The following is a 19,574-nucleotide window of genomic DNA, read 5'->3' on the forward strand; positions in this document are numbered from 1 at the left end:
AGCCATCCATGCCGGGGAATGCAGGCAGCTCCCAGGACTGGGAGGAGGCCCCCCCGAGTGCCCTGCCCCCTCGCTGACTTATCCCCGGAAGACTGCTTTAAGGAGGATTTGGGTTATTTGAAATCTGTGCAGTTGTGGTCATGTACTACAGCAGCTGCCGGGAACGACTCCACTATGAGGAGGTGATCCATGACGAGGGGAACACAGTCTCCTGTTAGAACCACTCCAGCTCTGAGTTACAGCAGGGGCACTGAAAGTTCTGTCCTGGCAGCCATGTTCTTAGTTGCATAGCAACCAGGCAAAGCACTGGGTACGAACGGAGCAAATCAAACAGATAGCCTCCTACATCTTCCTGCGTGGAGGAGAAGATGCTTTGTGAAAGGAGCTGGAAGCCAGTGGCCTAAGACTAGGCTAGATGTCAGGGACTCACACCCTCTTTTTTAGAAGAATGTATTGTCTAAGGATAGGTAGATCTTCATGTATACAGACTGCAAGAGTCCTGGGGAAGCTAGGGGTGCTTCGTGCCCCAGTGACCAGCTGATTCTGCTGGGTATGCGGTCAGTTTCAAGGGGCAAAAATCAGATGAGCTGGGTTTTTGGACTCAGTAGCTTTTATTGTTTCAGAGTTGATTTACTCAAACCCCAGCAGAAACCATCTCAAGATCCCAGATCCTGGGCTTTTTTGTCAACTTCACAACCCAAAAACTACCCCCCAAGACAAGCCCTCCCTCCACTTCCCCATCCCAGCATTCTTTGGGCAGCCAGTCTGAAGACTTATTAAAGACAGAAACCATACAAAACATGAAGCAAAATAGAAAAGTAGAGCTCCGTGCCCCGTAAGCAATGAACGCTTAAAAAAAATAAATCAGGACTCCAACTATCTTTTGGGTTCTGTTTATTTTTTTCCTTATCTGTAAAGGTCAAGTGGACATAGCATGTTCACACCATAATGTCAGTACAAACTGGAGTCTGAGAAGAGGCAGAGTAAAGAAACCTTTATCCCGAGTTCCTCCCAGCAGCAGACTTCCCAACATGGAGCTTCGAACAAGGCTACGCCTGGGGAGGGGAGAGGCCCCCACCCAGAAGCTGTAGTGCACTGATGAGCTTTATTAAACAGATCTCCCAAACACTTCTACTCAGTCAAGCTTCAAGCAACAAAATGAGAGGAACCTCCCAAACATTGACATTGGCACTCCAAAAATAACAGAGATTTAAAACGTTTCCAGTGCGTTTTCATCCGGAAAACGTGTTGCTATGAAATTTCTAAGAATGCCCATAGAATCACTAGTTGTTGCTGTTTTCTCTTAGGAATTACAAACACTTGGATTCAGACATAAATAAACGATTCTTTCTGGAAGACTGGACAGTAAGTGCCGGATCACACGATCCTGGTGGAAGGACAGCTTTATTCGGTTCTCAGTGTGACTTTAGCTTGGAGCAGCCTTGGCTGCATATGGATGTTTGGTTTCTCCTGGTCTGTGTCCCGCCTCCTCCCGCCTGGCACACACACACTGAGGGGCCTGCAGCCCCCAGCTGACTGTTGTACAAGAAAATGCCGAGAGAAAGAGGTGAGAGTAGACAAAATGCAGTGCATTCTCTAAACCAGGGCCTCTCAAGTTTGAGTGGGCAGGGCTCTATGCAAAAAGCAGGTTAGAAATGCAAAGAATATGTTTAAGATGCAATTCTGGTTCAGACAGCTCTTGCAAGAGCTGTCTTTCTAGACCAACAGAACCCAGTGGCGCTGACAACACTCGTGACTGGGGAAGAGGGAGCACACAGCTGCTCACAACCAGCCGCGTGGGTGCGCATGCAGACTCTGGGTGAGGATTAGGAAGACACGGAGCCACTCCCCTGCCCTCCCAGCCAGTTCCCTGAGGGCAATGGAGCTGAGTTTTGGGGCTGAAGGGGTGTGCCACACCCCCTCCCTCACCCCACTGCCAGGACACCGGCTCCATCTTCAGCCTAATCCAGAAGAAGTTTCTGGAAAACTTTGAAAAGCGTTACAGTAAAAGTAGCCACATCCTCCACTACATTCAGTACCTACCCAGAGTGGGTACCCTGAGCCCCGTGGAGAGAGGAGCCACTCTTTGGAAACTTTGGACCCCTGGGTGCATTCAAGTTCATTTCTGGTGTGGGCAGGATGTGAGCAGCCACTTGGACAGACACGTGGGGCATGAGGGGCAGGCAGTGGTGGGGGGTGGGGGACAAGGCCAGGGGAGCGAGCATCCACTCCTCCGGCCCTGGGATGCTGGCCAGGCTGTGAATCCTGCTCACCCGCCCCCCTGCACAGGGCAGCCCAGGCTCCCAGAGTGTCCTTAGGCTGTCCACGGTGCAGCTGCAGGTCTGTTTGGCACTAATGGGGCACCCACAGCAAGGGGTTTGACTGTGGTCCAATTCCTACTGTCCACAGGCTGCTCGGAGAGCTGACCCCCCCACCCCCCACCCTGGGGACTCTGGCTGTGACAGGTCAAGAGGCCCAGAGGCAGTCAGGGTACTGTCCGCTCCCAGAGTCTTTCTCGGAGCAGCCACTGTCCCCTAGGGTTCTCTGTCTCCTGGTGGTCATTTCCCGGCGATGCCGTGGGCTCCAGGGCAAACAGCTCTGCGTCCCACTCCATGTCTTCTCCCGAGAGATTGAACAGGATCCATCTGGAGCTCCCCAGGCTGGAAGGGAGGAAGGCAGCACAGGGTTTCAGTTCAGCTTAGCCGGCCACAGAGGAGAAGGAGACTCGGCTTAGCAGCATTCCAGAAGAGACCATGGGCTTGCTGCCTGGTCCTGGGCCTTGCGGAGGGCCAGGCAAGGTCATTGTGGGGCTATAGATGGGCAGCAGGTGGACCTCAGCCTGGTACTCAAGGGCATGCATGATGGAGGCTGGGTAGTGGCTTTAATGTGTCTACTCTAGGGTCTATTGTTATAGGAGCAAAATGCTATCCAGAAACCCCCTGAATCCATCCGGGTTGAACACAGCAGGATGAGTCCAGAGGGGCCCATCTGCTGGACAGGCCAGGCCCTGGCAGCACAGCCCACCTCCACCTCGCCAGGAGAGAACTCACTGCTCTGCATGAGTAAGTGACTGGCACTGGGGGTTACTGATGGTGCCGAGTCTCGGAAGGGGAGAGCCTGGAGGGAGAGAGGCCGTAGCAGGTGGAGGCAAGACGGCCCAAGGAGGGCCAGCAGCAGCCAACACTTCTTGGTTACTTTGCTGTTGGTGCCTTCTCAGTGCGTCGCTCCAAACCTTCATCAGAGATCTGCAACACGCAATGTGACATAGGCACTGGGCGGGGGTGGGGGTGCAGAAAGTAGCCGGCATGAGAGCCAGGTGGGCCAGAGACAGGGAGACAGATGCAGAGCTGCAGCGAGTCCACGCAGACCACAGCAATGAGCCAGACTAGAGCACAGACTGGCAATAATAAGAAAAAAGAGAGAAGGATTTGCGGCACGCAGGATGGGGGCTCCATGCACCGCCAGGACCACCCCAGGGGTCTGGAGAGCACAGGACATCCCGCCTTTGCTATTTAGCCCAAGCACTTACTCTTTGGTGCAGGCCTTGGGCTTGAACTTCAAGGTGCTGAACGCCCCTTCCACAGCCTTGGGCAAGTAAATAGGGTGCCTCTCCAGTCTCCTCTGAGTGCCAATGGTCCTACGCTCAGCACTCCTGCGCCGCTGGCCGTCCGTGCAGTACCCGGAACGCACAGCTACGTCCTCGGAGTGCCTGCGGGGCGCACGCAGGATCCAGTTGGAATGCAAGCTGTGCTCCCGGGAGCTGGTGGCCACTGCAAGAGAGAAGCAGGTGACCCGGATGGGAGCACGCATCATGGGGAGGAGCATAGGCAAAGGAGACGGTGGGTTGGACTGAGAACTCGCAGCAGGTAGGGAGAGACGACCCGGTTCCTGACTCTTAGCAAGTCTTGGATGGCCAAGCCAAGGAGATTTGACTCTGAAGTTAGGGTGCAGGCACACTATGGAATATTATGTCAATGAAAAGTGGGACATGGATCTATAGTTACTGGCTTGAAAAGATGTTCAGGACATGTTGTAAATTGTTAGGTGAAAAGAGAACCTCTTTATTTACAAGAATAAAAATAAAAGTGTGTGTGTGTGTGTGTGTGTGTGTGTGTGTGTATTGAAAAGATTTCCGAAGGACACGCACCCGAGGGGTAACAGTGATGCTTATCTCGGGAGGCAGTACCATGGGTCCTAGTTTTCACTTTCTTCTTTTTACTTTGATGTGACTTACAATGAACATTTATGAGGGGTCTTCAAAAAGTTCATGGAAAATGTATATCACAAAATAGCCAGGCATGGAGTTCAAAAATTGTTGGCACCAAAACAGACTTGTCCTTGAATTCCACTTTCCGTGCGCTTTCTCAAGTACTTTCATATTACCGTTGCAACCAGAGAAAACTGGCCATTCCACGACATTTCACTGAAAATTCCTTACTGCACAAGTGTTCCACCTACAGTTAAGACACTCACTGGCTAAGAGCCATGTCCTACGCTGGAGTGCCCGCATTTGATTCCTGATTTCTGTTTCCTGCCAGTGTAGACTCTTGGAGGCAGCAGGCTCAAGTATTTGGGTCCTTATCTCCCAGCTAGGAGACTTGGATTGAGGTCCCAGCTCCCAGCTTTGACTCTGCCTGCTCCACGCATGTACAAATCCACTGCAGGCATTTGGGGAGTGAACCAGTGCATGCGCTCGCTGTGTGTGTATGTGTGTGCATGCGTGTGCATGCGTGTGCATGTGTGTGTGTGTGTGTGTTCCTCTCAAATGAAAAACATTTTATAATCCTGATGTGAATGGAATGGGAGAGGGAGCGGGAGATGGGAGGGTTGCAGGTGGGAGGGATGTGTTATGGGGGGGGAGGAAAGCCACTGTAATCCATAAGCTGTATTTTGGAAATGTATACGTGTGAAAAGTTAAAAAAAAAAAGAAAAAAACATTTTAAAAAATTATGACTGTGAAAATGACACTTGTGTCCTCAGTGGACTTGGTCTTCCTTTACCAATATCCTGGATGCCCCAGGCCTGACTCCCAGGGTGAGGGCTGCAGGGGCTGTGTAATGTGGGGGACAGAGTAGTAGCTACGAGGGAGAATGACCGTGAGATTGCACAGAACCCAATTTGGGAACCCAGATCTCCCAGTTACACATCTGTCCGAAGCCAGAATAACAAGAATAAGGTACAAGCACACTGATACCAGAAGCTGCTATTTCAGTGGCCAGGAGCTGATAACCTCCTGAATAAAGTCATCATTAAATGGCACCCTAGGGGACAAGTCGAAGATGAAAGAAGTGAATGACTGAATGTAGAAATTTAAACATGGGCTCACCTCAAGAACAGGTCTGAATTCTTTGCTCTCCTGCAGGACAGAACCAGTGCAGGCCTTGGTAAGGAGCGAGGCACGGCTTGGTCCTCAGGCTCCTTCCTCTCCAGGGATTAGGCTGGGCCTGGTCAGGCGCCTGGACCTCACCTATTCTTCAGACCACCCACTGCCTAGCTTAGGGAGGGTCAGAAGCAGGGTTTTCAAATTCAATTTGTCTTATCTCTTACTCTTTTTAAAATGGCAATGGCATGCACACAACATAAAAGTTATCATCCTTTTTTTTTTTTTTTTTTTTTTTTTTTTTTTTTTTTTTGACAGGCAGAGTGGACAGTGAGAGAGAGAGACAGAGAGAAAGGTCTTCCTTTACCATTGGTTCACCCTCTAATGGCCGATGCGGCCGGTGCACCGCACTGATCTGAAGCCAGGAGCCAGGTGCTTCTCCTGGTCTCCCATGCGGGTGCAGGGCCCAAGGACTTGGGCCATCCTCCACTGCATTCCCGGGCCACAGCAGAGAGCTGGCCTAGAAGAGGGGCAACCAGGACAGAATCCGGTGCCCTGACTGGGACCCAGTGTGCTGGTGCCGCAGGCAGAAGATTAGCCTACTGAGCCACGGCACCGGCCGAAAGTTGTCATCTTAACCCCTTATTAAGTGTGCAGGTTGGTAGTGCCAAGTGGCGTCACACTGGGGTGCACACAATCTCCAGAACTTTTCCACCTTGCAAAACTGGAAGTCCGTTTTAATGCTGTAAACAACACTCGCCACCCATTCCCTTTCTTTACATTTCACTATTGCTTTCCCTCATAGTCTTAGAAAGTTCCGCCCTGCCTCTGCTGTAGTCAGCGCACCGCAGGGAAAGAGCTTTTGTCCAAACTCGGCCCAGCTGTTGGAGCTGCAGAGGTGGCAGCAGGGATGGCTAAAGCAAGGGTTCCCCAAAGGGACGGAGCCCAGAGGCCAATTTCTGGGTGGCAGGAACAGGTACTTCCTTGAGCCAGTGAGGCAGTATGAGAGTAAGCAGACAGCTAGCCACAAGAGGAGCCCAGATGGCCCCAAAAGTCCCAAGGACTTCCCATGTCTGTGACCCAGAAAAGGCCACCGCGCCATCAGCCATGTCATTACCTTAGCTGTCATTAGCACTATGGGTGCTGTCGCAACCCACCTCCAATAGCACCTCCACCTCCCAGGATTTAAGCCCCTCAGCTCCCACCTGCTCCACTGTCAGCACTGCCAACGCAGCGACGAGCCTTCCCGATTCTCTTGCCTCTCCTCCCAGCATGCTGCCTCCCCCCTGGAACCTGGCACAGTCCAGCTGGGGTCACTCCTACTCAAGCCTCTTGCCATCCAGATGTAGACAGGCTTTGCCCCTGCGGGAAGTAACCCAGCATGAGCAGGAAAGCACAGCCCTCTTCCAGGGCTGAGTGCCAGAGGCCTTAAGGAGCCACACTAACACTGACTGCAGCAATCCCGAGGCACAGGTCCTCCTCAGTACCCATGTCATCAGGAAGAGTCAGACGTTCAGAGAAAGCCTCAAAAGTTAGCCATCGGACCCTTCCTCCCATGAGCCGATGTTAGGTACCGCCTCGGGGGTACTTAGTGAGGGACAGAGCTGGGAGGACGAGGGGCTCCAGCACGGGAAGCATCAGTCTAACCAACGGCTCACATGGTAGCAGTGGCTGTCACCAGCGCCTTGAGACCCCAGGGCCAACCTGAAAAGCATCCCAACGTGGCTAAGAAAACCCAGGGAGATTCAGCTGTGGGAAGCCAGGACATTGGTGCCAAGTATGTCCCTACATGAGAAGGCTGCCTGACCCTTGCCCCCGCTGCTAACAGGAGGGACCCTGGAAATGGGACTGCTCTCAACACCAAAGGGAGGGGAGCCCTCTCCTCCCCATTCCTGTGTGTTCCTGGCTGAGGCCTAAAGGGGCCCTGGAATCAGGCAGTTCCCGTCACACGCCTGGAGCCCTGGCTGACCTTGGCTGTCACAGGCAGGACTGTTGGTGTCTTAGCTGACATACAGCCTCTTTGTTGTGATTTCCACTGCTGCGGGAGTGGATGGTGAGCCTAGTGCCCAGTGTTTCAGCTGGCTTCTAGCATGTCAGAGAGAAGACATTCTGGTCTCTCATCAGTTTCTGGTGATGCCAGGATGTCTGACACCATTGCTTGGAAGAGACTCACACTGTTCTTTGGTCATAGTTAGTAGCTCTGCAGACCAGCCCTTTAGCCAGGATATTAATGGAATCAGAGTCAAGCCCTGGGCTTAGAAACCTCTCTGTCAGGGCTGGTACTGTGGCATAGCAGGTAAAGCTGCCACTTACAGTACCGGCATCCCATATGAGTGCTGGTTTGAGTCCCAGCTGCTCCACTTCCTATCCAGCTCCCTGCTATGGCCTGGGAAAGCAGTAGAAAATGACCCACATCCTTGGGCCCCTGCACCCGCATGGGAGACCTGGAAAAAGCTCCTGGCTTCAGATTGGCGCAGCTCCAGCCATTGTGGCCATCTGGGGAGTGAACCAGTGGATGGAAGACCTCTCTCTCTCTCTCTCTCTCTCTGCTCTACCTCACTGTAACTCTGCCTTTCAAATAAATAAGAATAAATCTTTAAAAAGAAACCTCCCTGTCGAGGTTGAATATAAAGCGAACCCTCGGGTCTGAGACCTAGACATTTCTGGGTGAGGTCACCTATGCCACCCATCAAGATCCTCTTTAAAAAGGCCACTAGCCTCCCCCAGTGACACCAGTCTCCATCAAAACCTAAGGCCACGTGGGGCTTCAATGCATAACTGAAAATTCCTTGCTTATGAGATTCAGGTCCCACGTCACTCCCCCTGCAGTGCTCCTATTCTGCCAGCAAAACCCACTGAAGAATCTGCCTTAGTTGGAGATCTTAGGGCCATAAATGAGGTTGTCGTTTCCCTTCACTCCACTGTTGCAGACACTTATACCACTCTCGCTCAGACACTTGCTCTGACCACAGGCTTGGCACTAGGCCTTCCTAACCTAGAAATGCCCTTCGCCCTTTTTGTGGCTAAAAGATGAGTTGTTCTCAGGGTACCGACCCAAAAACTAAGGGAGCTTTCCCGACCTCTGGCCCATTCTTCTAAATAATTGGATTCTAGCTGGCGCCGTGGCTCAATAGGCTAATCCTCCACCTTGCGGCGCCGGCACACCGGGTTCTAGTCCCGGTTGGGGTGCCAGATTCTGTCCCGGTTGCCCCTCTTCCAGGCCAGCTCTCTGCTATGGCCAGGGAGTGCAGTGGAGGATGGCCCAGGTGCTTGGGCCCTGCACCCCATGGGAGACCAGGAAAAGCACCTGGATCCTGGCTCCTGCCATCGGATCAGCGCGGTGCGCCGGCTGCAGTGGCGGCCATTGGAGGGTGAACCAACGGCAAAGGAAGACCTTTCTCTCTCTGTCTCTCTCTCTCACTGTCCACTCTGCCTGTCAAAAATAAAATAAATAAATAAATAAATAAAAATAAATAAAATAAATAAATAATTGGATTCTGTCACTGCTGGTAGAAGCAGCTTCTAGGCTTACTCTAGGGCAACCTATGGAGGTCCAAACACCTCAAGGGGTCACCAATGGCTGATGAGAGGATGTCTTTGCAAACATCAACTACTCCTCCCAGACTCCCTGGAAGTTACCTTAAAGGCCTCCCAAATCCTAAATCCAGCAACCCTCCTACCGACTCTAGAGGGTAATTAATTGGTTCCCTCTTGCGCTGATGTAGTAGAACAGGTTTAGGCAGCAGATCAGATTGAAAGGATGTCACCCTTGGGAACCCTGAGAAAGCCCAGATTGCTTTTGGTAATTGTTTTACCATAGAAGGTATCAGGAGGCCGGCGCCACAGCTCACTAGGCTAATCTTCCACCTGCAGCGCCGGCACACTGGGTTCTAGTCCCAGGTGGGGTGCCGGATTCTGTCCCGATTGCTCCTCTTCCAGGCCAGCTCTCTGCTGTGGCCAGGGAGTGCAGTGGAGGATGGCCCAAGTGCTTGGGCCCTGCACCTGCTTGGGAGACCAGGAGAAGCACCTGGCTCCTGGCTTCAGATCGGTGCAGCGTGCTGGCCATAGTGGCCATTGTGTGTGTGTGTGGGGGTGAACCAACAGAAAAGGAAGACCTTTCTCTCTCTCTCTCTCTCTCTCTCTCTCACTGTCTAACTCTGCCTGTCAAAAAAAAAAAAGGTATCAGGAGAGCTGGATACTCAACCATGAGTTTCCAACAGGTATTCAAGGCTCAACTCTTGCCCCCTAAGCCTTCAGTACAAAAGGCTGAATTAATTGCTTTAATCCAAGCTTCTTTTTTGGCAAAGGAAAAAGGTTCACTGTTTATACTGACCCCCAATAGGCTTTCATGGTTTCACACGGCCATGCGGCCACGTGGAAAGGCAGGGGACTACCGGATGCCAAAGACTCCTCCATACAACATGGCTCAGGGATTCTACTTCTCTTGTAAGTCCTCCAGGAACCCTGCAAGGCTACTCTAGCACATTGCCAGGGACACTGAAGATGGGTCTTAGACATCATCAAAGGAAACCATTTTGCTGATAGGGTGGCAAAAGAGGCAGCATTGCTACCCCAAGTGGATGTCTGCAACCAGACACCACACCGTCCTACCAGGGAGCAGTCATGGGCCAAAATCAGGTGATTTCGGTTAGATTGTGGAGGACAGCGGACTGCCAGATTTTGCAGCCCCAGGAATGTCAATGGAAAATCTTCAGGGGATGGAAATTAGGACAGGCCTTCTAGGGAAAATTGCCTTCATTTCAAGTCCTACTGTCCAGACCAGCAAGCAATGCCCCCCTTCCCTGAATTAGGACCCATTAACAGTGACTGCCCCAATTTCTTTCAGGCACCTTTCCCAGCTATCACAGGTCTCTGCCAACCACTCTTGCACTCCTCTGGCTACAGTTGGATCCTTGGAAGCCCCAAAGGGTTTCTTCTGACATCACCAACCCCCTTCTCTGAATTGGCTCTTGCTTAATGGGCAATTGCACTCTGGGGTACCTTGCTCCAGAAGTCACCCTTCTTAGTGATACAAAGACTGCTTGATTAAAAGGGCTCGATCTTTTATTAGCTGAACAAGGAGATATTTGTGCAGTTATTATTGCACTTGGTTAACAACTCAGGTCAAGTTGAAATAAATATTCAAGCCATTTTCAAGGAGACTGAATGGTTACACAAGTGTAATGCAGGCAGCAGGGATTAATCCAGTCTTCTCCAGACTGGTTTCCAAACCTTTCCTGGCTACTGCCACTGTTGGGTCCATTGTCATTCTCTTTCTCTTCTTCAGTCCCTGTCTTTTTAACATGTTTGTTACATTTGTCTCTTCCAGGCTTCCGCAGATCCTCACTCTGCCTGGCCGGGCACCACCAGTGACTCTATGAGTAGTCTACTGGTGACACACATTTGCCCCGGGGACTGTTTGACCAAACTTCCTAGGTCTTCTATCCTTTCCTCAAATCCAACCCTTCCACATAAGTGACTCTTGAACGGACAGACAGCAAGGAAATCTGAACTCCTGGGACAGGAAGGGTCTACATCCCTTCTCAGCCTGAATAAGTTATCCCTGATAATAATTAAGGGTCCAGATTCCTTGAGGGGAAATGTGAGAGTAGGTAGACATAGGAGAGCAGCCCAGACATCCTGGGAGGTCCCAAAGACTTTCACTGTCACAATACTCAAAAACAAGGTTGGCAAATATCCCAGAAAAGGCAGTCATATTGTCAGCCATACTGTCACCTTGACTATCAAGAACACTGGGGGTCTGCACTGTGGCACAGTGGGTTAATGCCCTGGACTGAAGCGCCAGCATCCCATATGGTTCTAGTCCTGGCTGCTCCTCTTCCAATCCAGCTCTCTGCTATGGCCTGGGAAAGCAGTAGAAGATGGCCCAAGTCCTTGGGCCCCTGTACCAACATGGGAGACCCAGAAGAAGCTCCTGGCTCCAGGCTTCAGATTGGCACAGCTCTGGCCATTGCGGCCATCTGGGGAGTGAACCAGTGGATGGAAGACCTCTCTCTGTCTCCACCTCTCTCTGTAACTCTGCCTTTCAAATAAACAAACAACAACAACAAAAAAAGAACATTGTCATTGGGGTCAAGACCCACCTCCAAAATGGCCAGGACAGATCCAAAAGGACCTTACTAGGAAAGAAAATAGGTGGTACTCCCATTCCAGGAAACCCAGCCTTGTCCCTAGAACACTTCTCCTGATCTCCTGAATATTCCCGCCCCATCATTACAGGATGGAAATGAAAGAGAAACTTCTCCAGACCCCATGGGCAGATGCTCTCCACCCTGTGAGCCTGCCCGTTCTCCCTCTCTGAAGAGTGTACTTTTGCCGGTGCCGCGGCTCACTAGGCTAATTCTCCGCCTTGTGGTGCTGGCACACCAGGTTCTAGTCCCGGTCGGGGCGCCGGATTCTGTCCCAGTTGCCCCTCTTCCAGGCCAGCTCTCTGCTGTGGCTAGGGAGTGCAGTGGAGGATGGCCCAAGTCCTTGGGCCCTGCACCCCATGGGAGACCAGGAGAAGCACCTGGCTCCTGCCATCAGATCAGCGTGGTGCGCCGGCCGCAGGGCACCGGCCACGGTGGCCATTGGAGGGTGAACCAACGGTAAAAGGAAGACCTTTCCCTCTGTCTCTCTCACTGTCCACTCTGCCTGTCAAAAAAAAAAAGAGTGTACTTCTGCTTACAACAAACTTGGCTGGCTCAATTCGACCTTGACACATCTAGAAATTTTTTTCCTGTAGCTGCATTAAGAACCTGGACACACTTTCTGGTAACAGTGGGATTCTTGAAGTCCACTCACAGCCCACCACCTTCAGCCACGTGTTCACAATGCCTCACCATCAAAGCACTCACCATCGAAGTCCACATCTTCGTTTGGGGGCTCAGCCTCAGCAGCCCGGGGCCGTCTCTCTGTATCCAGCTCTGCAATGATGGAGTCAAAGAAGGCAATGGCCTCTGCCACATCAGCACTGAACTGTGCATATTTCTTTGACGGCGCTTTCTGCAAGAGGAACAAGAGAGCAGAGAGGGTGGCTGGAGTCAGGGTCTGTGTACCAGAGATGCTGAACGGGATGAAGTGTTGCTAAAACTCAGTGCAAACAGAGCTAGAAATGTGTGTGGTTTCACAGGTGCATTGGACTAAATGTCCTGAGGAAGGAGTGTAGAGTCTCCAGAGCCACAATTGTTGTCAGCCAATTGTGGGGAGCAACCCGGACTAGACTAAGTTACTGGAATTAAGACTTGTTCTATGCATCTGCTCTCCCACAATATGGCGCTGGGAGAGGAGAAAACAGTTTCTACGCAGCTGCCTCTTGCCAACTTGAGTGATGACCTCCAGGAGCTAATCCTGCTCCTGATTGGAGGAGAGCAGCGTACTCGGCGTGTGGGCAGCTGAGTTGGGATTGGTGGAAGAGGACTATAAAGGAGGAGAGAGACAACATGCACCAGGAACATCTAAGGGAACATCTATCTGAAGGAACACCTGTGCAGCCCCCGAGAGAGCCGGCCGGTGGTGTGCCGCTCCCCCGCGGAAGTGGGGAAAGTGGCTAGGGGGAACCGCCCTTCCACGGAGGTGGAAGGGTCGGTAGCCAACCCGGGAAGAACCAGCAGCAAACCCGGGGAGGGCCAAGCAGACAAAAGAACAGCGCAGGGTCCTGTGTCGTTCCTCCATGAAGACGGGGAGCGACATAATGGTGCTGTGACTCGGATAGGAAACCTAGGAGGGAAGAAACGGGAAGAAGTGGGAAAATACTGGAGAGAGAGACTAGCAAAGAGCCTAGGGGAAAGCCGGACGGAAAAAGTGCCAGAAGAAGCTATCGAAAGCCTAGGCATAGACTCGGGTATGGACTGTGGGAAAGAAGTTAGGATTGAAAGCGAAAGTGAAAGCTTTCATAGACTTGGATGCAGACTATGGCGGGGAAGCTAGGAGATTGAAAGCGAAAGTGAAACCTGGAGGAGGCTTGGACTTGGATACGGACTGTGGGAAAGAAGTTAGGATTTAAAGTGAAAGCAAGAAGAAACTTAGATATGGACTGCAGGTTGAAAGTGAAAGTGAAACCTAGAAGAAACTTAGACTCGGATACGGACTGTGGGGAGAAGCCAGGAGAAATGAGGGAGGAATATTGTTGGAAGAAAACTTAGGGAAACATACCGGGTAGAGAAAAATGTTAGGGAGGATGAAGCCGCGAGTGCAGGCCGAGGCGGAGACGTAAGCCAGCTTGGAATTCTTCAAGTCAGCCAGGGGAGCAAAAGGCGAAAATCTGGAACCTGAGGCAGAGATGTGGGCTGCCAGGTTGGAATTCGCCAGGTTAGTCCAGGGAACTTGGACTGAATGCCAGTGGTGGTGGAAACGTGAGCTACGCTGTGTGATTCGCGGAAGCCGCCGCGTGCAGAGAGAGCACGGGGCGTGAATAGATAGGGAACGCGGGGCTGGCGCGAGGCCGTGGTGCGGGCGCGAAGGGCATGGAGACCGCGGAGTGTGTGCGCGAAGCCGAGCCGCGCAGAGCCGGGAGCCCGCCACAGGGCGGGCGCCGGGAAGCCGCGCAGATGAGAGAAGCGCGGGCTGAAGCGGCGCAAAGCCGGGAAGCCGCCGCGGGGCGGCGAGGTGCCGAGAAGCAGCCTCGGGGCGGGTGCCGGGAAGCCGCAGGGATAAGAGAAATAGAAGTTTAGAAGTAAAATGAGAGAAATAGGAATGCTGGCAGATAGAAGTAAAATAGGAGAGATAGGAATGCCCGGAGGTAGAGAAATAGAGAAAAATAAGGCCTCCCCTCAACATGGCAATGAGAGAGCTTGGATTCGGTCTGCCTGATTAGGGAGGTGGTGAGCACCTGCGGGCGGCTAGCAGCTTATGCGCCGCAGGTCACCGAAGACAGGCACGAATTAACATCAATAAGTCTCCCCACAATACCACAATGAGAAGGCTTGGATTTGGTCTGCCTGATTAGGCGATAAGCACCAGCAGGCAGCTCGACCAGAGTATGAGCTGCAGGTCACCGAAGATAGGCACGAATCAACATCAATAAGTCTCCCCACAGTATGGCAATGAGAAGGCTTGGATTCGGTTTGCCTGATTGCTAGGGCTTGTAAGCACCTGCAGGCAGTTCTAGCAGAGCAGAGCATGCGCTGCAGGGCACCGAACACAGGCACGCATCAGCGCCTAAAAACCTCCTCACAGCATGGTGAAGAGAAGACCCGGATTCGGTTTGCCTTATTGGTAGGGCTTGTAAGCACCTGTGGGCAACTCTAGCAAGCAGAGCAGAGTGTGTGCCGCGGGGCACCGAAGACAGGCGCGTATCAACGCCAAAAAATAAAAAGAAAGGGGGATCTGTGGGGAGCAACTCGGACTAGACTGTTACTGGAATTAAGACTTATTCTATGCATCTGCTCTCCCACAATATGGCGCTGAGAAGGGAGAAACAGCTTCTACACAGTTGCCTCCAGTTCAACCAATAAACTGTAGGACCTGCTCCTGATTGGAGGAGAGCAGTGTACTCGGCGTGTGGGTAGCAGAGTTGGGATTGGCGGAAGAGGACTATAAAGGAGGAGAGAGACAACATGCACCAGGAACATCTAAGGGAACATCTATCTGAAGGAACACCTGTGCAGCCCCCGAGAGAGCCGGCTGGCGGTGTGCCACTCCCCCGCGGAAGTGGGGAATGTGGCTGGGGGAACCGCCCTTCCACGGAGGCGGAAGGGACGGTAGCCAACCCGGGAAGAATCAGCAGCAAGCCCGGGGAGGGCCGAGCAGACGAAAGAACAGCGCAGGGTCCTGTGTCGTTCCTCCACGAAGAGGGGGAGTGACATAATGGTGCCGTGACTCGGATATGAAGCCCAGGCAGGGTTTAGTGTCGTTCCTCCGCGAAGAGGGGGAGCGACAGCCAATGGATTTTTAACAATCCCCGAAAGAGGCAGGGTGCAAGGACAATTTTTTTTTATTTCCTGTTTCCTGTTTTTAAACACCCAATTAGGAGATTTTCCAATTCCTTAGGGAGGTGATGAGCTGCTCACAGCAGGGGAAACAGGAACAAGATCTGTTGAAGATGCTCTGTTGGGGGTTGCCAATTTCTAAAGTGGCCAAATTTGGGCTCTGGACATGGAATAACTTGGAGAGAAATGAATATCACAATACAGGGTTTTTAAAGAATCTAGAACTGATCCAAGACAGCTGAGCAGAGAGGCCCTGAGCTCAGCTCTGCCACAGAGAAGAATGAGAACCACAAAGGAAGGGCCACGTTTCCAGGAGACTGACGGGGAGAACTCCAGTCAAGAAGCGACTGGAACTGTGAACAGTTCAGACTCCACAAGCCAGCAGAGAGAGAGGAACAAAGCATGCCGCAGCTCCTACCCCAGCTCCCCCACCAAGGGGCTAGCATGTTGCTGGGAAAAGGAAAGCAGAGAATTCCACCACCCTCCCCATCGCTGTGGACCAGCACCCCTAACTACAGGAACATCTTGTAGCCCTCCCTGGCTTTAAATCCAGTCTAGAAAGCTGACTGGGGTCTGAGCAAGTATTCTGCTCAAAAGAAAAAAAAAAAAAAAGGAATCTACATTGCCTCCTTCCACATCCAAAAGTCCAGACCTTAGCTGCTATGGCACAGCCACTGCTAAATTGCATTCTGTCCTAGGGGGCAGCAAGCAGCCCTGTTGCTATCAGAAGACCCCCAAGCCAGAGCCAGGGCACCCGACTGGGCGGAGAGCAGGTCCCTTTGCATCCTGCAGCTGCGCTGGCCACAATCTTGGAGGCCAGGTTCACAAGCTCCCCTCTGCTTCCTGGTGCTCAGTGCCAGCAACAGCCAATATACACGCGGAGACGACCAGAACTGAGGGAGCCCCCTCCTGCATGTCTTAGTACAGGGTGCTGAATGGCCTGGACCCAAAACCCAGCATCATCTTTGCATGCCCAGTGGTAGTGGGGACAGTCTCTTCTGTGTTCTGCAGGTCTGGGGCTGTGGCTATGGGTGCTGTAATCCCTGAAGTAACTTGTTCTCACTGGTGAGACCTGAAGGCTGACTATGCTCTCTTCCACTTAAGGTGGCAGCTCCCAGTGCACAACCTGCAGCATAAATGGCACTCTACCTCTGAGACCTGGGCAAGGACCCTCTGCATTCTGCACTCCGGGACTGTGACTGTCAGTTCTATAAGTCCCAGGGACAGCTCCGCTCCTGTGTAGGGCCAGGGAAGGCCCTATTTACATTCCTCTGCTCCAGATCTGTACCTGCTCCAGAATACTGTGGTATCACCACGTGGGACCTGAGTAAGTTATCCTCCAAGTCCAGCTCTGTGTCTATCAGTGTTGGAGCTATATTCCATTGAGTCACCTCAGTTCACCCCAAAGGACCTGGGTAAGGACCCTACTGCACACTACCGCTCTGGGCCTGCGACTGTTTGTTCTATACATCCCAGGGGCCCGAAGAAGGCCTATCTGCATCTCACTGATCCAGGCTTGCACAGGCTGCTGCATGATCCCCAGAATAACTTGGGATCAACCTATGGGATGTGGGTCAGATGCCCTCTGAGTCCTGAAGCTCTGGGCCTGGGACTGCTGGGGCTATGATATAGGGTTTCTCAAATGGGGAGACAGGACATGGGAGCATCCATTCTAAGAGTGTGCCACTGGATAGCTATGTGCTCCCACTTTTATTTAGAGGGTACCAGCAAGTCTACAAGACAGCAGGCACGTAGGCAAAGTTATACATCAACTTAAGGATTTGGGAAAAGGAATTCGGTCTGGTATCTAACATAGGGATTAGAACTGTGTTGTAAATCTTCAGAGACAGGCCCATTTAGATGCTCCTGCAAATTTACAAATTCCCCCCAAATATTCCAGGTACCAATTCCTGTGCATTAGCCCCCTGCTGCTCCCACTGCCACATTCCTTTAGAGTGGGTGTGCCCACCACCCCCTCCCCGGCCTGTTTTGGCATGAGCAGAAACTGAAGCCATGCCTCTAATTTCAGGGGGGTGTTCCCCCCGAGAGGCAGTTGTGCAGCTTCTCTACACTATAGTCCACAGTCACCTGAGTTGCCCCTCATGGGACCCGGGGAGGACCCTATCTGCATTCCATTTTGCAAGACCCATGCCTAGCAGGGTACAATCTCCCACATAAACCATTTGTGAAATATGGGACCTGGGTACGGCCTCCACTGTGTCCTGCAGCTCTGGGACTGGGGCTGTTGGCTCCAAGTCCCTGGAACAACTGCAGTTGTCCTGTAGGAGCTGGGGACAACTCAGTATTCATGGCATGGCTGCAGGCCCATGGTGAACAATCTCCAGCATACACTCTGCTGTTCCTGGGGGACCTGGACAAGGTGCCCTTCTTGCCAGACAGATTTGGGACTGTGACTACTGGCCCTCTATTCCTCAGAGTCACTGGAACTCACCCTGAAGGGCCTAGGAAAGAAGATATTTGCTTTCTGCTTGTCCAGGTCCACACCTGCCAGTGTGTAGTTTCCAGCATAACCTGAGTTCACCCCGTGGGTTCAGGGCCAGGTCGTCTTCACAGCTCCCAGTGGCAGGACTAGGACTGTCAGTGCTGTAATCCCCAGCTTCATCACACACACTCAGCAGAACCTGAAGAAATTGCACACGCTTTGTACAGTTCCAGAGCCATAGCTATTAGTGCTATAAGCCCCATCACTGTTCTGTACAATTCCCAAGCCCATCATGAGGCTTATAGCACGAACAGCTGAGACTGGCAGGACAAGAGGAAAAAACCCAATGTGTGCTACTAAACCAAGATGTGGCTACGGCCATCAAAACTCCTCGGGTGATTGACACCCAACTCTCCGGGTAGCAAAGACACCACCTTTGGAAACCCACATACACTTCAAAATCCATTGACTGCTTTCCATTGACTGCTGGAGACTAGACAACTGTAGCACTCACAGACAATGCTGAGATGGTTTCCAGTTGAAGGAATCATTCAGAAGTTATATTTCTGAGCTCACCTAGAACCAAAGCCAAAGCAGCTACTCAACTGACACTTCCTAGTCCTTCTGAGCAAAAAAAAAAAGGATTTTTTTTCCTGACAAAACCTACTCCATAGAGAAGAAGGAGCTATTACACTAGATGTGCAGACATCTGTGTAAGAAAATCGGATATACAAAGCAGCATGAAAGAATGAGACTTCCAAAAAATCACAATAGTTCTCTAGAAATAGATCTTCAGTCAAAAATAACCTGTGAAATGCCTGAAAAAGAACTCAAAATAATGATCCCAAGGAAATTCAGTGAGATGCATAGAATAGAGACAGACAATCCAAAGACATGACAGCAGCAATGCATGAAATGAACAAGAGATTCATCAAAAAGAAATCATTCAAAAACTCAATCATAAATTTTGGAGTTGAAAATCTCAATCAATGAGATAAATACAACTGAGAGCTCCAACAACAGAACAGACCAAGCAGAAAGAATTTATCATCTTGAAGACAAGACTTTTGAAATAACCCAGTCAGTCAAAAGTTAAGAGAAAAATCATTAAAAAGAATGAAGGGGCCAGTGCTGTGGTGCAGCAGTTTAAAGCCCTGACCTGAAGCACCAGCATCCCATATGGGCACTGGTTTGAGACCTGGCTGCTCCACTTCCAATCCAGCTCTCTGCTATGGCCTGGGAAAGCAGTAGAAGATGACCCAAGTCCTTGGACCCCTGCACCCATGTGGGAGACCTGGAAGAAGCTCCTGGCTCCTGGCTTCAGATCAGCACAGCTCTGGCCGTTGCAGCCAATTGGGGAGTGAACCAGTGGATGGAAGACCTCTCTCTCTCTCTCTCTCTCTCTCTCTCTGCCTCTCCTCTCTCTGTGTAACTCTTTCAAATAAATTAATAAATCTCTTTTTAAAAAATGAGAATGGAGAAATCCTATTAAACATTTGGGATATTATTTAGTGAACAAATGCTGATTATAGGGATACCTGAAAGAGAAGAAAAGGAAAAACACATCAAGAAACTATTGAATGAAATAGTAGTATAAAAATTCCCAAGTACTGAACAAGATACAAATATCTAGATACAAGAAGTTCCAAAACCCCAGCCAAATTCTATTAAAGAAGACCTTTTAGGGCATGGCATTGTGGTGCATAAAAGAGATAGCTGGAGTCCCAGATGCTCTGCTTCTGATCCAGCTCCATGCTAATGCACCTGGGAAAGCAGTGTAGGATGGCCCAAGTACTTGGGCTGCTGCCATCCACACAGGAGAGATATGGATGGAGTTCTAGACTACTGGCTTTGGCCTGGTCCAGCCTCAGCTGTTGCAGCC

General features: G+C 51.4%; 1 protein-coding gene across 1 annotated transcript in view; it reads right to left on the minus strand.

Annotated features, from left to right (window-relative positions):
• Positions 1-890: 890 nt before the first annotated feature.
• C9H13orf42 (chromosome 9 C13orf42 homolog) overlaps positions 891-19,574 on the minus strand; it is a 41,180-nt gene continuing 22,496 nt past the window's right edge. The window contains exons 2-4 of the mRNA XM_051832228.3: positions 12,178-12,325; positions 3,530-3,770; positions 891-2,660 (exon numbers count right to left, since the gene is read on the minus strand). Of these exons, the coding sequence (XP_051688188.2) occupies positions 2,486-2,660; positions 3,530-3,770; positions 12,178-12,325 (564 nt within the window). The 3' untranslated portion in view covers positions 891-2,485. The remainder of the gene's footprint in view (positions 2,661-3,529; positions 3,771-12,177; positions 12,326-19,574) is intronic.

Source organism: Oryctolagus cuniculus, chromosome 9 (genome assembly GCF_051225735.1).
Source record: "Oryctolagus cuniculus isolate XC-2025 breed Fujian yellow rabbit chromosome 9, ASM5122573v1, whole genome shotgun sequence".
NCBI classification, from domain to species: domain Eukaryota; kingdom Metazoa; phylum Chordata; class Mammalia; order Lagomorpha; family Leporidae; genus Oryctolagus; species Oryctolagus cuniculus.